The 2,066-nt window shown below is 34.6% G+C and overlaps 1 protein-coding gene across 1 annotated transcript in view; it reads right to left on the bottom strand.

Annotated features, from left to right (window-relative positions):
- Positions 1–872: 872 nt before the first annotated feature.
- Positions 873–2,066, bottom strand: part of LOC107713430 (uncharacterized protein C11orf53 homolog) — an 8,829-nt gene continuing 7,635 nt past the window's right edge. Inside the window, exon 5 of the mRNA XM_016518915.1 lies at positions 873–1,687. Within this exon, the coding sequence (XP_016374401.1) occupies positions 1,292–1,687 (396 nt within the window). The 3' untranslated portion in view covers positions 873–1,291. The remainder of the gene's footprint in view (positions 1,688–2,066) is intronic.

The following is a 2,066-nucleotide window of genomic DNA, read 5'->3' on the forward strand; positions in this document are numbered from 1 at the left end:
GATCTTCCATAATTCTAAGTAAAATCTCTAAGAAACACTTCAGCCGCGTTGAGGAGGTAGTTGAAGGTCTCCCCCTGGTGATTAAACCGGAGAACACAAGAAGGTTGCGTGTAACTGCATTTCATTTTACTACGCTGGTCTGGCTCATAGTATATAAATATAAAGCATAAATAGTTTATTTGGCAATAAATCTATACACTTTCTGCACATTTTTCACATGCAGGAGTAAAAAACCGACTAATATTACTATTGACCTATGACTATAAAATCAGTACTGTAATTCAGAGAAATCTATTTTCAATTATTGCACCACGAGATGCGTCCTGTACGCTTTCAACTTGATAGCAGTATTTTTTTTTTTATTAATGTGAATATTGTGAATTATGGTCTGATATATGCTCTCTTTTCAGTAAGCCTTCTGAAATTATACCTTTTCTTCAATCTTAAAAGAATATTTGGTATTTTAGTAAAGCATCTGAAAAATCATAGTCAATTTATTAATTTTATATGGTATATTTTATACACATAAAAATCTGGTTCCTGGCAGACTCTTTAGAAGTAAAACTGACTTTCATCTCTTTATCTAAAAAATCTGAAAGAAAGAAAAGACATCTGTTTCCCCCCTTATTTTATATGTATTTTTTCCTAATCCTCTAAATTGTATTTTAATAAATATGATTATAATTTTATGAGCATAAAAACGTGTTTTAATGATTTTGTTATCTTGAAAATGTTTGTAATTTAATTAATCAATAAAAAGTTTGAGGTTTCATTCAATTTTAAATGTTGTGTTTACGTCAGGCACTTTGAAGTCCATTGTGCTGTAGAGTTACAAGAATGCTTTTTTGTAATTCTAGTTTATTTACCTTTTAGACCATTTTCACAACATGCTTTTGAAATGAAAGACTCACAAGAAGAGAAATAGGGCTAGATATTACACATCAACTATAAATATTGTAACACTTAATTTTTGCAGATAATATACATTTATATAGACTCACTGTCACTTGCGTCACAAAAAAACTGATATACAGACTCCTTATACTGATTATTATCCTAATTATCCTGCTGAGACAATATAAGTTGTAATGTCAAAAAAGAAGATACAATTATAATAAACGATACAATTAAAACATTAAATTGAAGATATAATTTGTTCCCCAATGTTAAGCCTTAGCTCTGCTAAGTAAAATTGGCAAAAAAAAAAAAAAGATTGTAGTGCTAATTGTTGTGTATTAAAGAGATGTTGATCTGCTAGGCTGGTGAGCCTTTATTTCCTTCCAGTTCAATCTCAGAATGCCCTCCGGGCCTCATACTGTGACCAAGTGCTAGCAGTGTCCTCCTTGCCCCATACCAGGCTGTCGCTCAAGGCTGAAGGGGCACTTTCAGTATCTTCTGAGGGAAGTACTGGCACTAGTTTGGTCGCAGGCTCAGTCATGAATGAAGGGGAAGCAAAGCTGCCAGAGGTGGTTTGAAATGAGGAGTGATAATTGACTTCATCTAGTGAATGGAGAGAGTACGACTGTGAAGACGTCATGCTAGAGCCCCGGGATGATGAGCGGAACTGGGTCGGGCTGACGGTGTCGGGGTTGACCAGAGAACTGGGTGTAGACAGGGGCATGGGAGCCAGAGCATCTCCACACAAACCCTCCACCCCGTCGCTCCCCGTGGCCTCCCAAGAGTCCCTCTGCAGTGAACACAAGCAAGAATTCATTAGCCTCAAATCTGAGCTTCCAGTGATTTACATTCACATGCGAAAGCTTACTGAATCTCCTTGTACTTAAGCCAAGATGTTTTAAATCAAGATGGATACAGATGGGAGAGATAATAGACAACAGACAAAATGTGAAAAATGTACACAAAACAATGGCACACAAAAGCCAGTATGATGTTGTAAAGTGAGAACTGTTTAAAAATGGCCAAGGCCAGAATAAACCTATGAAATAAAATAAAATATTTTTGGAAATTATTTAAATACTTTGATGACTGCAAACTTTATTTTTTTATTCGTTATATACTGTATATTATATTTGATTATATGTTATATACAGTATATATATATATAT

This window comes from Sinocyclocheilus rhinocerous, unplaced genomic scaffold (assembly GCF_001515625.1).
Source record: "Sinocyclocheilus rhinocerous isolate Xijiao unplaced genomic scaffold, SAMN03320098_v1.1 scaffold689, whole genome shotgun sequence".
Classification (NCBI taxonomy): domain Eukaryota; kingdom Metazoa; phylum Chordata; class Actinopteri; order Cypriniformes; family Cyprinidae; genus Sinocyclocheilus; species Sinocyclocheilus rhinocerous.